We start from the raw sequence: 12198 nt of genomic DNA on the forward strand, positions 1-12198 counted from the left end.
GTGTAACTCCATGGCCTCTGAGCTGAGCTGCACTGCACGTCATGATCAATGTAATTCATAAAGAATGCAGGATGTCTCATTTTGGGAGGAAAAAAACATTTTAGTTTGTTGTCTGTATTACAGCGTTTGGAAAGAGGTGTCATTTGATTTAAAACGGCTATTCGCTTTGAAGTTATTAATTCCATTCGGACTCTAATTTGACTCGACAGGGAGCGGCACAGTGTTTGGAGCTGTGTGAATGGAACGGAGGACAATTCTTGTTTCTTGCCTGCAACAAGACAGGAGTCCCAGTTAGTGACTTTAATCGGCACAAAAGTGACTCATGATTGACATCTTTAAATGGCTTTGAGAGTTGTTAAGAAGCAGACTTTCCACTGCTGAAAAGCAGCGAAGCAAAGAACGACTGAAACAGCGGGTTGGAGCACTGCTTCCTTACTTTAAGCAGAGCCGCTGCAGAAGCGGTTGATTGCAGACCCACTGCAGGGTCTGCAATCAACCGAGAGAAATGATCATTTTCCTGATAAACACCCTCAAAAACAACAGCCACTCTGAAGGACCAATAAGGGAATCGTTAAGCAAAAAGGCTATTGATGTCAGTGGATCGAATCATTTCTTAATGAAAAGAACCGGTTGTCGATACCCAACCCTAACTATCAGTACTTCACAATCAGAATTGAATTTATTGCCAAGTAAGTTCTGACATACAAGGAGTTTGATCTGGTGTCATAGGTGCATAAACAACAATTAAAAGAAAAGGAAAAAATACTTCTTTCTTAAGTAATCTGTGCATAAACAACAATGAAAATAAAGGGAAAAAATACTTCTGTAAAAAGTAAAGGAGTCAAATAGGCAAAACAGTGTTCACTGTCAAATAAATATAGTGGAGTGGAACTGTGCAAAGGCATGCAGATAAACAGTATATTTCAGTACAGGGATGATCAATCTCTACTTTGTGGGAGTGGAGGGGAGGCAGGATAGATGGGGCGGTTCTCTGGTGTTATTTATAGGTCTAGCTGCAGTCGATCACCTTCTCTGCTGTGTGGATGATACCTGCACTCTGCTCCTGTCCTTAGCAGTGGCAGCAGCGTATCAGACAGTGATGGAGGAGGAGATGATGGACTCAATCAGGGAAAAAAAAAACAACCCAACAACAACAACAAAAAAAAAACTACACAATTAGTTACATCTGTTGTGGTGAGGGGCCACTTGTTTGAGATGATCTGTCCATTTTCTCCAGTATGTAGTGAGTTTGTCCTTACTGGTTACTAACATAATTTTAATCAAATATTTACCTGTAACATTGATCATGGGGGAGCTATTATTCATTCATTCATTGATTTACTTTCTAAATCCACTTATTCTAGTTAAAGGTCATGGAAGGGCTGGAGCCTATCCCACCAGTCATTGGGCGAGTGGTGGGGTACACGCTGGACAGGCTACCAGTCTGTTGTAGAGAACAACAAGGCACTGGAAGCAAAAACAAAAAACTAAATTTGGAGAGCAGTTGTTCACCTCGCTGATAATCACACTGATGGTATTGCTGATGTTTGAGAAGATCTGATGTACTGTCATATTTAGGGTTTTGCTTTACGCTTTACTTGACCAAGTATAGCTATACCGCAAACATAGTTCACCCAAAAAGCTTATTCATTTTAGTAAACTCTGTCACACTGTAATTAGCTTTACTGACTTGTCTTATATGCAGCAACACAAAGTGAATCTCGGTTTGCACCACTGATTCTATTCTGCTGAAAATATTGTCAGTCTTTATTTTTTGCTTCTGTGAGGTGAAATTCATTTGTGTAGCAGCGAATGTAATGAAAATGTTAGTTCCTCATTATCCATTTATGTTCCAGGTGTGGCTGTATTTGCCTGGAAGGGGGAGTCTGAAGATGACTTTTGGTGGTGTATTGACCGCTGTGTCAACACTGAGGGTTGGCAGCCTAACATGGTATATGCAAAAGTATATTTTTTGTGTTGGATTGTATGATCTGTGAAACATAGAGACATGTAGAGGCCTCACTTTCCAGGAATAACAGAATAATGGCATTTATTATATGGCTGCGACGCTACGAGCGCTCTGATTCGTTGTACCAATGTATAATGACAATAAAAGGCATTCAGATTCTGATTCTGATTGGCTGATTACCAGTCCGATATTTTCCCATATCGGACCAGTTTCCATGACAGTCAGTCCGAAACGCGTATTTTCTTTACAAACTAGAAGCTAAAATCACGATTAGAAAAAGCAAGTCGGACATGAACGTACTCCATAAATATCTAAACAGCAGCTTAAAAAACACAGATTGAAAGCTTACCAGCTAACGACCGGACCATCTGTTAGCAAGTTCCTGCTCTGCTCCGGTGTTCTGTCGGGACAATGGCTGTCAGCTTGGAGTTGAGCTGAGATCAGCCGCTGCTCAGCTCATCTCCAGAGCTCTGAAGTGAGCAGAGGACGTGAAGTCATTCTCTTTTTTTTTTTTAGGTGAACTTCACTTCTGCTGCTGAAGTGAATGGCTTCACTTCCGCTCTGACTATGAGCTCTGTCTACAAGCTGTCAGCAGCTTTCATATTCGGGCGTTCACGTGTTTTTATATATATAAAATAGCCATATAATAAACTAATTATTGACCTCACTTGCTCGGTCTGTACAGGAATATCAGACCTCTGTGTTTTTCTCACGGACCTCGCTGTCGCTCCGTTCGTACTTACACCTCTGTCTGATATTTCCTCATACAGACCTTGCAGTCAGTTAGTAGTCCCTTATTGTAATTTATTAATTTAACAATATAGGACTGATGAACATAAATCTGAATAATCAGTAGCATGTTCATGAAATATTTTATTGTGAATCACATAATTTCTTTTTGTCATTGTTTCTTCTTTGTTTACATGAGGCAGTAGTACAGTGGGGCAAAAAAGTATTTAGTCAGTCCCTGATTGTGCAAGTTCTCTGACTTAGAAAGATGAGAGAGGTCTGTAATTTTCATCATAGGTACACTTCAACTATGAGAGACAAAATGAGGAAAAAAAATCCAGGAAATCAAATTGTAGGATTTTTTAAGAATTTATTTGTAAATTATGGTGGAAAATAAGTATTTGGTCACCCACAAACAAGCAAGATGTCTGGCTCTCACAGACCTATAACTTCTTCTTTAAGAAGCTCTTCTGTCCTCCACTTGTTACCTGTATTACTGGCACCTCTTTGAACTTATCTGTATAAAAGACACCTATCCACAGCCTCAAACAGTCAGACTCCAAACTCAACCATGGCCAAGACCAAAGAGCTGTTGAAGGACACCAGGAAGAACATTGTAGACCTGCACCAGGCTGGGAAGAGTGAAGCTACAATCGGCAAACAGGTTGGTGTGAATAAATCAACTGTGGGAGCAGTTGTCAGAAAATGGAAGACATACAAGACCATTGATAATCTCCCTCGATCTGGGGCTCCATGCAAGATCTCATCCCGTGGGGTCAAAATGATCACGAGAACGGTGAACAAAAATCCCAGAACTACACAGAGGGACCTGATGAATGACCTGCAGAGAGCTGGGACCAAAGTAACAAAGGCTACACACTATACAGAGAGGGACTCATATGATGATCCAGAAGAGGATTGGGAGAATATCATGTGGTCAGATGAAACTAAAATAGAACTTTTTGGTAAAAACTCATCTTGTCATGTTTGGAGGAAGAAGAATGCTGAGTTGCATCCCAAGAACACCATATCTACTGTGAAGCATGGGGGTGGAAACATCATGCTTTGGGGCTGTTTTTCTACAAAGGGGACAGGATGACTAATCTGTGTTAAGGGAAGAATGAACATGGTCATGTATTGTGAGATTTTAAGTCAAAACCTCCTTCCATCGGTGAGAGCATTGAAGATGCAACGTGGCTGGGTCTTCCAGCATGACAATGATCCCAAACACACCGCTCAGGCAATGAAGGAGTGGCTCTATAAAAAGCATTTCAAGGTCCTTGAGTGGCCAAGCCAGTCTCCAGACCTCAACCCCATAGAAAATTTGTTGAGGGAGTTGAAAGTCCGTGTTGCCCAGCGACATAACTGCTCTAGAGGAGCTCTGCATGGAGGAATGGGCCAAAATACCAGCTACAGTGTGTGCAAACCTGGTGAAGACATACAGGAAACGTTTGACCTCTGTCATTCCCAAGAAAGATTACGTTACAAAGTATTGAGTTGAACTTTTGTTATTGACCAGATACTTATTTTCCACCATAATTTACAAAAAAAATAAAAAATCCTACAATTTGATTTCCTGGATTTTTTTTCCTCATTTTGTCTCTCATAGTTGAAGTGTACCTATGATGAAAATTACAGACCTCTCTCATCTTTCTAAGTAGGAGAACGTGCACAATTAGGGACTGACTAAATACTTTTTTACCCCACTGTACCTGTGAGGTGGAAAACCGTAAGGGCTTTGGCAATGTGACATTTGACTTAACATGGACAGCGCTAGGGGGCGCTATAGCTCCCCCTTTATTAGAGTGCCTTAATTGAGAGAGTGGCAACATGACGAGTCAAAAAAAAAAAAAATCACGTGACTCAGTGCCATCTTGGGTTCAAAATATCATCGCTGTTAATCTGTCTGCATGTAAATCCAGCTATTTTATTTATTTGCTGAAAATGCCGGGTTGCTGTGCATTTGGAGGCACAAATAGACACAACAAAGGCTTCAAGTTGTACAGGTTCCCTTCAGATCTGAACAGAAGAAACATTTGGGACAATAAAATCAGCCATGTGGGATGGAAGCCAACATCATTGTCAAAGTTTTGAGAGATAAATTTATTTGTTCAGTCCCATGTAGTAAAACTCACCTAAACCGTGATCGTATAAACCTGATATTCGCAGTGACCGGACAAAAAAGTTCCAGTGTTTTTGTATTGTTTTCCATGTAATAGACACCGTATATAACGGATTTTGTATAACGGATTCTTCGTTCACATCGGATAAAATGTCCCGTCTGATCGCAATGTATTTCCATTAAAGTGTCCCTGCCACGCCATGAAGTTTTTACATATTCTTGAAGAAAAAAAAAGCTTTTTCCACATGTTGTCTTTGTTTTTTTTTGTTTTTTTTTTTTTTACCATAAAATTACACTGAACAAGGATTTAGACATTTCGTTACCCATCTGAGAATTTGAATTTACAGCCTCCGAGTTATTATTCAAATATTTTTATTGGGTTTTGAATTGTAAACAGTTATACAACAACTAACAAATCCCCAAAGCATCAACCCCAACACATACAACAATGAAATGACAATTACAATAGCAAAAAAAAAAAATGTTCCAAAGTTACAGAGCCTGTGAATCCATTATGTCCCAGTGTCTCCAGCATCAAATTGTAGGGTAAAATAATTTAAAAATGGCTGCCAGACCTTATAAAATCTCTGAGTTGATCCCCTGATCGTGTGTTTCAGCTTTTCCATTTTCAACTGTGCCATTACATCCTGAACCCAGCACCTGTGTGTAGGAGGCATATCTTATTTCCAATTATGCAAAATAAGACATCTGGCCAATAAAGATGCAAAAGCAATGGCGTCCGATTGTGCCCCAGATATCGCCATTCCAGCAGGAACCACACCAAATATTGCAGTTTCAGGAACAGGGCTTATCTGTTGTGTGGGCCGCCAGAAGAGGAGGTACTGCTGGCCCACCACCAGAGGGCGCCCTGTCTGGAGTGCGGGCTCCAGGCACCAGAGGGCGCAGCCGCCTCACAGGAGCAGCCAGGGTGACAGCTGTCACGCATCACCCGCAACAGCTGTTACCAATCATCTGATCGGCAGGAGTACATCAGCAGGACGACGTCTCCACCTCTTTGCCGAGATCTTGTTTCTACCGAGAAGGTAACGTACTCTGCTAGCTGATTAACAGTGATCTTTGTAACTTGTGCATTACTCTGAGAGAACTTCCCAACGAGAGGTGGAGGTAGCTTACCTGTCGTTCGGATTCCTGGGTGCGAACGCGCCCTCTTTTAACTGTTCTTTATTCCTCGCCAGCAGTACCAGGTCCGACACGCGGAGGCAGTGGCCACCTGGGAGTTCGGGACTTGGCGGCTCCAGTATTCCCGGGGTCTGGTGGCGGAGGAAACCGTGTGGTTCCGGTTCTACTTTGGAGAGGTGTCTCCTATCTTCGAGCCTGCCCACACGACACCTGTGTGAATTTGACTTTGTCCCTTTATTGTGATCTGTTGTCCTTGTTGTGCGTATTCACAACAGTAAAGTGTGTTATTTGACCTATTCCATTGTCCGTTCATTTGCGCCCCCTGTTGTGGGTCCGTGTACTTACACTTTCCCAACATTATCTCTCTATTGCACATATAAGAAAAGGTATCAAAAATTAATGACCAGAACTGTATCAACTTTGGGCAAGCCCAGAACATATGACAGAGAGTAGCCGGAGCCTGACAACATCAGGAGCAAGTTGGATCGACATCTGGATAAATCCTGGCAAACCTACTCTTAGATAAATGAAGCCTGTGGAGCACCTTAAACTGGAGCAGACCATGTCTGATACAAGTTGAAATTGAGTGTATTCTCCTGATTGCGCTTTGCCAGGAGGCATCCGACAAATCGAACCCTAGTTCCTCCTCCCACCCCGCCCTAACATGGCTGAGTGATGGGGAAGCGATGATCTGAATATCCTCATATAATCTGCTCACTCCTCCCCTTTGATTTAAAATTAGATCCCCCTCCAACCACTCATCCATCCAGTCATTTGGTGAGAGTAACAGAAAGGAAGGAAAATGTTTCCGAACAAAGACACGCACCTGCTGGTATCTGAAATAATGTGAACCAGGGATATTATACTCATTTACTAGCTGCTCAAATGACATGAACACACGATCTCTAAAAAGATCCTTCACCCGTTTCAGGCCATTTCTAAACCACAACTTAAATTCTGTATCCATGAGTGAGGGTGGAAAGAGTGCGTTGGCCGAAATTGGGAGCGAGGGCATAGCCTGTCTTTTTTTGAAGTGTGTCCTAAACTGGGACCATATTCTAAGTGAGCCACACACAATAGGGTTATTCATGAGGCGCTGTTTACTGAGCGGCAGAGGTGCACATACTAAGGAAGGTAGGGACACCGGAAGAGCAGAATGTTGTTCCATTTCAACCCATACAGGTCCACCCCCCTCATAAGAAGCAGAGATCCAGTACACTAGTTTATAAATATTGGCTGCCCAGTAATATTGTAAAAAATTTGGCAATGCTAAGCCTCCAGCCTCTTTCTGTTTCTCAAGATGCACCCTCCTAATTCGTGGGATGGTCTTATTCCACATAAAGATGGATATGGATTTATCCAACTCTGAAAAAAGATTTTGGAATAAAAACAGGTATTGTATGGAACAAGAATAAGAACCTAGGCATGATTGTCATCTTGACAGAATTAACCCTGCCAGCAAGTGATATAGGCAATGCTGACCAACGGATAAGATCCTGTTTAGCCCTCTCCAGGGCTGGCTTAAAATTGTGTTTAAATAGATCACTGTATTTACGGGTTACTGATACACCAAGATACACTCAACAAAAATATAAACGCAGCACTTTTGGTTTTGCTCCCATTTTGTATGAGATGAACTCAAAGATCTAAAACTTTTTCCACATCCACAATATCACCATTCCCCTCAAATATTGTTCACAAACCAGTCTAAATCTGTGATAGTGAACACTTCTCCTTTGCTGAGATAATCCATCCCACCTCACAGGTGTGCCATACCAAGATGCTGATTAGACACCATGATTAGTGCACAGGTGTGCCTTAGACTGTCCACAATAAAAGGCCACTCTGAAAGGTGCAGTTTTGTTTTATTGGGGGGGGATACCAGTCAGTATCTGGTGTGACCACCATTTGCCTCATGCAGTGCAACACATCTCCTTTGCATAGAGTTGATCAGGTTGTCAATTGTGGCCTGTGGAATGTTGGTCCACTTCTCTTCAATGGCTGTGCGAAGTTGCTGGATATTGGCAGGAACTGGTACACGCTGTCATATACGCCGGTCCAGAGCATCCCAAACATGCTCAATGGGTGACATGCAAGAACTGGGACATTTTCAGCTTCCAAGAATTGTGTACAGATCCTTGCAACATGGGGCCGTGCATTATCCTGCTGCAACATGAGGTGATGTTCTTGGATGGCACAACAATGGTCCTCAGGATCTCATCACAGTATCTCTGTGCATTCAAAATGCCATCAATAAAATGCACCTGTGTTCTTCGTCCATAACAGACGCCTGCCCATACCATAACCCCACCGCCACCATGGGCTACTCGATCCACAAAAATGACATCAGAAAACTGCTCACCCACACAACGCCACACACGCTGTCTGCCATCTGCCCTGGACAGTGTGAACCGGGATTCATCCGTGAAGAGAACACCTCGCCAACGTGCCAAACGCCAGCGAATGTGAGCATTTGCCCACTCAAGTCGGTTACAATGACGAACTGGAGTCAGGTCGAGACCCCGATGAGGACGACGAGCATGCAGATGAGCTTCCCTGAGATGGTTTCTGACAGTTTGTGCAGAAATTCTTTGGTTATGCAAACCGATTGTTTCAGCAGCTGTCTGAGTGGCTGGTCTCAGACGATCTTGGAGGTGAACATGCTGGATGTGGAGGTCCTGTGCTGGTGTGGTTACACGTGGTCTGCGGTTGTGAGGCTGGTTGGATGTACTGCCAAATTCTCTGAAACACCTTTGGAGACGGCTTATGGTAGAGAAATGAACATTCAATACACGAGCAACAGTTCTGGTTGACATTCCTGCTGTCAGCATGCCAATTGCACGCTCCCTCAAATCTTGTGACATCTGTGGCATTGTGCTGTGTGACAAAACTGCACCTTTCAGAGTGGCCTTTTATTGTGGGCAGTCTAAGGCACACCTGTGCACTAATCATGGTGTCTAATCAGCATCTTGATATGGCACACCTGTGAGGTGGGATGGATTATCACAGCAAAGGAGAAGTGCTCACTATCACAGATTTAGACTGGTTTGTGAACAATATTTGAGGGAAATGGTGATATTGTGTATGTGGAAAAAGTTTTAGATCTTTGAGTTCATCTCATACAAAATGGGAGCAAAACCAAAAGTGTTGCGTTTATATTTTTGTTGAGTGTATGTAAAGGTGTCACAAGTCTCTTTTAATGGATATGCCTCAAAAGACATCTGTCGAGCCTGATCGTTAATAGGGAAGAGCAAACTCTTAGTAAGATTGATTCTATAGCCTGAGATCTCTCCGAAACTAGAGACAATTTCTAATGCTTTAGGAATAGAGGTGCAAGGATTGGACAGGTAAAGTACCAAGTCATCCGCGTATAAAGACAGTTTGTGAGTTTGGCCCCCCCCCTAACAACCCCTCCAAGCTCTTCGGCACTCCTAAGTGCCACCGCTAGTGGTTCAATGGCAAGGTCAAACAGAAGTGGACTCGGTGGACAACCCTGTCTTGTCCCCCTACCTATAGGAAAATAGTTGGAGATTATTCTATTAGTATGTACAGAGGTCTGCGGTGTGGCATACAGGATCTTTATCCATGAACAAAAGGCTGGTCCAAAACCAAACCTCTCCAGAGTTTCAAAAAGATAGTTATACTCAATCCGATTGAATGCTTTGTGAGCATCGAGGGAGAGCAAAACCTCTGCTGTAAGTGGAGCTTCCGGGGAATACAGAATATTGAAAAGCAGTGTTGCCACAGTTACTTTGAAAAAGTAACTTAGTTACTTTACTGATTACTCAATTGTAAAAGTAACTTAGTTACTTTACTGATTACTCAATTGTAAAAGTAACTAAGTTAGATTACTACTTACTTTTTTAGTTACTTTTCCCAGCTGCCGACAACAACCCTCTGCCACCTCAACATGACAATGATACCTGTTTTGCCAAAACTCACTTTATAGTCACCCTTTCTTGACTTCAATGAAAATAAATACTTGTTTTATAAAAAGTAAAATAAAGACGTCTTTCTTGACCTCATATTTAACTGTTGACAGCACTGTAACAGTAAAACTTGCAATTTCGAGCCTACATTGTTTATAAAGGTAACTATTAAATTCTAACATTTTTCTAACATTTAAATTCTCTCTAAACATTTTACTTGTCGAAATTCTTATTATTTTAAGCAATATTAGTTGTAGTAAAAAACGGCTTCAAAATTGCACCTTTAATCTAGGGGTGTTGTGGGGGAGGGGGCACATCCTTGCCCCACGCCCCCATTCCATCTAGATTCGCCCCTGCTTTGGCGTTTGAGCACAAAGAATGGATAACATTTATTTATGCAGAAAACATGACCAGATTTACAGGTAAGAAAGTTTTATTGCGTTTTCACATCATGTGGTCCTCAGAAAGAGAGTTTAGGTGCATTTGAGTGGAAAATAGTGTTAGTTGTTGACGCGTCGCGGAGGATCAGCTGTTTTTAACGAGACGATACAGAGCGGCTCAGCTCAGAATTCTAAATAAAGGAGGAAAAAAAGTATAAAAATGTCTTTGTAAAGTTCAGTGCAGGTGTGCTGATCACCGCGCTTTAAGAGGTGAGGACGAGTCGAGCAGCTGCAAAAAACCGCGGATTAAAAGCTCACAGTTCGCTTAAAGTGGGACGTTCAGTCGAACCCCGACCTCCTGCCCACAGACCAAGTTTAATGCTGTTATCGACCCACAATGAAAAATAATAGTAACGCACAGTGACATGGAGAAGTAACTTTAATCTGATTACTGATTTGGAAAGATTAACGCGTTAGATTACTCGTTACTAAAAAAAGTCAGATTAGAGTAACGCGTTACTAACGCGTTACCGGCATCACTGTTGAAAAGTCTTCGTATGTTGCCAGAAAGCTGCCTCCCTGTGATAAAACCAGTTTGATCTGCATGTATCACTGTATGCATAACCGACTCCAATCTATTAGCCAGAACGTTTGCCAAAATTTTGTAGTCACAGCAGAGTAGACTCACAGGCCGAAATGACTCACTTCAGAGGGTCCTTTCCTTTCTTAAGAAGAACTGAAATAGTGGCCTGGGTCATTGTAGGAGGCAGAGACCCACGATCCAATGCCTTGGTATATACATTTTTTAAAAGAGGGCTTAGTTTAAATGAGAATTTTTTTAAAAATTCCATAGGGAAGCCATCCGGCCACGGAGCCTTACCGCTCATAGAATTTTCTGAATTGCTCTTGCTTGCCTCTACTGGTGGTTGGCTCTCACTGCGGTATTGTATCACTTCCTGTTCCGGAGCACAGCGGTGTTTTTCTGTATCTGTTAGCTGTTTAATCTGCGCAGTTAGATTGGTCTAGTTATCTAGATTACGATTTGTTTCCCAGTGTAATCTTTACGTGCCTTAACTAAAGCACTCCTTCTGCTGAATCACCTCTAAATTATTTACACATTATTCACTTTGCGTGTTTTTAGGAATCCGCTACCTTAGCGTAGCTACTAGCTCTTAGCCGATTTAGCATGGCGGCTTCTCCTGTCTCTCCCACACTTTTCTGCTCTGGGTGTGAAATGTTTAGTTATTCCTCGGCCTCCTTTAGCAGTAATGGTACTTGTAATAAGTGTAGCTTATTCGTAGCTTTGGAGGCCAGGCTGGGCGAATTGGAGACTCGGCTCCGCACCGTGGAAAATTCTACAGCTAGCAAGGCCCCTGTAGTCGGTGCGGACCAAGGTAGCTTAGCCGCCGTTAGTTCCCCCCTGGCAGATCCCGAGCAGCCGGGAAAGCAGGCTGACTGGGTGACTGTGAGGAGGAAGCGTAGCCCTAAACAGAAGCCCCGTGTACACCGCCAACCCGTTCACATCTCTAACCGTTTTTCCCCACTCGACGACACACCCGCCGAGGATCAAACTCTGGTTATTGGCGACTCTGTTTTGAGAAATGTGAAGTTAGCGACACCAGCAACCATAGTCAATTGTCTTCCGGGGGCCAGAGCAGGCGACATTGAAGGAAATTTGAAACTGCTGGCTAAGGCTAAGCGTAAATTTGGTAAGATTGTAATTCACGTCGGCAGTAATGACACCCGGTTACGCCAATCGGAGGTCACTAAAATTAACATTAAATCGGTGTGTAACTTTGCAAAAACAATGTCGGACTCTGTAGTTTTCTCTGGACTCCTCCCCAATCAGACCGGGAGTGACATGTTTAGCCGCATGTTCTCCTTGAATTGCTGGCTGTCTAAGTGGTGTCCAAAAAATGAGGTGGGCTT

General features: G+C 42.7%; 1 protein-coding gene across 1 annotated transcript in view; it reads left to right on the forward strand.

Moving 5' to 3' along the window:
• Positions 1-12198, forward strand: part of LOC117506906 (S-adenosylhomocysteine hydrolase-like protein 1) — a 58526-nt gene that overhangs the window by 19120 nt on the left and 27208 nt on the right. Inside the window, exon 6 of the mRNA XM_034166583.1 lies at positions 1857-1951. Coding sequence (XP_034022474.1) covers positions 1857-1951 — 95 coding nt within the window. The remainder of the gene's footprint in view (positions 1-1856; positions 1952-12198) is intronic.

The sequence above is a fragment of the Thalassophryne amazonica genome, chromosome 3, assembly GCF_902500255.1.
Source record: "Thalassophryne amazonica chromosome 3, fThaAma1.1, whole genome shotgun sequence".
In the NCBI taxonomy this organism is placed as follows: Eukaryota; Metazoa; Chordata; class Actinopteri; order Batrachoidiformes; family Batrachoididae; genus Thalassophryne; species Thalassophryne amazonica.